The sequence below is a fragment of the Mus caroli genome, chromosome 11, assembly GCF_900094665.2.
Source record: "Mus caroli chromosome 11, CAROLI_EIJ_v1.1, whole genome shotgun sequence".
Taxonomy (NCBI): domain Eukaryota; kingdom Metazoa; phylum Chordata; class Mammalia; order Rodentia; family Muridae; genus Mus; species Mus caroli.
Window position 1 is genome coordinate 78,940,467 of NC_034580.1, and position 1,440 is coordinate 78,941,906.

The following is a 1,440-nucleotide window of genomic DNA, read 5'->3' on the forward strand; positions in this document are numbered from 1 at the left end:
ATGAAGACAGCCACAGTCTTGTTTCTGGAGGCTTTGATTGCTGTGGGGATGAACACTACCTATGCAGTGTCTTCTCCCAAAATTAAGTGTGTTAAGGGCATCCAAGCTGGAAAGAGAGGGGACTCTAGAAGATCACTAGGACCTGGGGATGTACTATTACAGGGAAAGCCATGTGACAACTGCTTGGATCAGACTCACTCCCTTTGGCTTATATAGAGTGATCATTCTGCATTCCTTAGCTTTCTTAAAGACGGAGGATGATGGGGGAGTAGTTTGAGAGAAACTTGCACAGAGATTAGGGCAGCTCCCCTAGTTTGGAGATGTGTCTTCCATTTCAGACCTCTGGGCACACTTGCTCAGAGATGAACGATGGGTCTGGTGTAAAGAGAGGTGTGGCTGTCATTAGAGATTTTATGGCATCTTCTGAGGTGTAAAGACTGGCTGTGATGGTGGAAAGCTCTTTCTACTGAGATTTCATAGGCTGTGGAGTGGAGAACACTCTCCAGGGGCAGGAATCAACAGCTTGGCTTTAGAACATGACTGGAGCTGGTGAAGCTGAGGGAAAAGCCCTGAGTTGTAAAAGGACAATATAGAGTAAGCTCTCCAGCAGGTAATGTGATTTCAGATCTCTAGCACCGATTCTCCACCTTGTTTCATGTATGTTTTCAGGCTGCATAAACATCATTGTATATTTCAGAATTTGAAAAACCTGGAGCTTGTCCCAAGCATTCCCCAGAAAGTGTTGGAATTTGTGTTGATCAATGCTCAGGAGATAGATCGTGCCCTGGCAAAATGAAGTGCTGTAGCAATAGCTGTGGTCATGTCTGCAAACCTCCTGTCTTTTAAGTGAGTATAGTCCTGTGTTTTACTTTTCCATTGTTGTAATAGGACACCATGACCAAGGTAACTTAGAGAAGAAAGTTTTGGAGGGACTTATAGATTCAGAGAGTAAGTTCATGTCCCTGGTGTTTGGGAACAATGTAGCAGGCAGGTATGCCTGGGACTGGAACATTGCCTGCAGGCTTACATTTTGAAAAGCAATCCTGAGGCAGAGAATGAGCTAACTCAGAAGGATATGGGCCTCTGAAACCTCCCAGCCTGTCCCCTGAGATACAATTCCTCCAACAAACCCATACCTCCCAACATATATTTCCAAAGTTCCAAAACCTGTGAACCTATTATTCAAATATATAAGGCTACAAGAGCCATTATCATCCATATAACAACATCCTGTCATGGTATGTCCAAGGGACTGAGTAAGTTTCCAGAGGACTTTCCTTGGACAGCCCCATGGTCTTTGTCCACTGGCTGCACACAACAGTCTGGATGTGTGCAACAGAAAGGAACTGGAAGAAGAAGGAAGAAAGACACCAGGTTACATGATCTGTGTCTTCTACACTGCAAAGACAGTTCCACCATGACTAAAGTGACACAAGCCAC

At 44.7% G+C, this 1,440-nt stretch overlaps 1 protein-coding gene across 2 annotated transcripts; it reads left to right on the forward strand.

Moving 5' to 3' along the window:
• Positions 1-846, forward strand: LOC110304141 (WAP four-disulfide core domain protein 18-like). Of its 2 annotated transcripts, none has more exons than XM_021175377.1 (2): positions 1-97; positions 698-846. In XM_021175377.1, exons 1-2 carry the CDS (start codon positions 1-3, stop codon positions 844-846), a joined length of 246 nt encoding a protein of 81 aa, XP_021031036.1. The 2 variants fall into 2 exon arrangements, with proteins under 2 accessions (XP_021031036.1, XP_021031037.1); XM_021175378.1 differs by having other exon boundaries at positions 1-79; positions 695-846.
• The last annotated feature ends 594 nt before the right edge of the window (positions 847-1,440 follow it).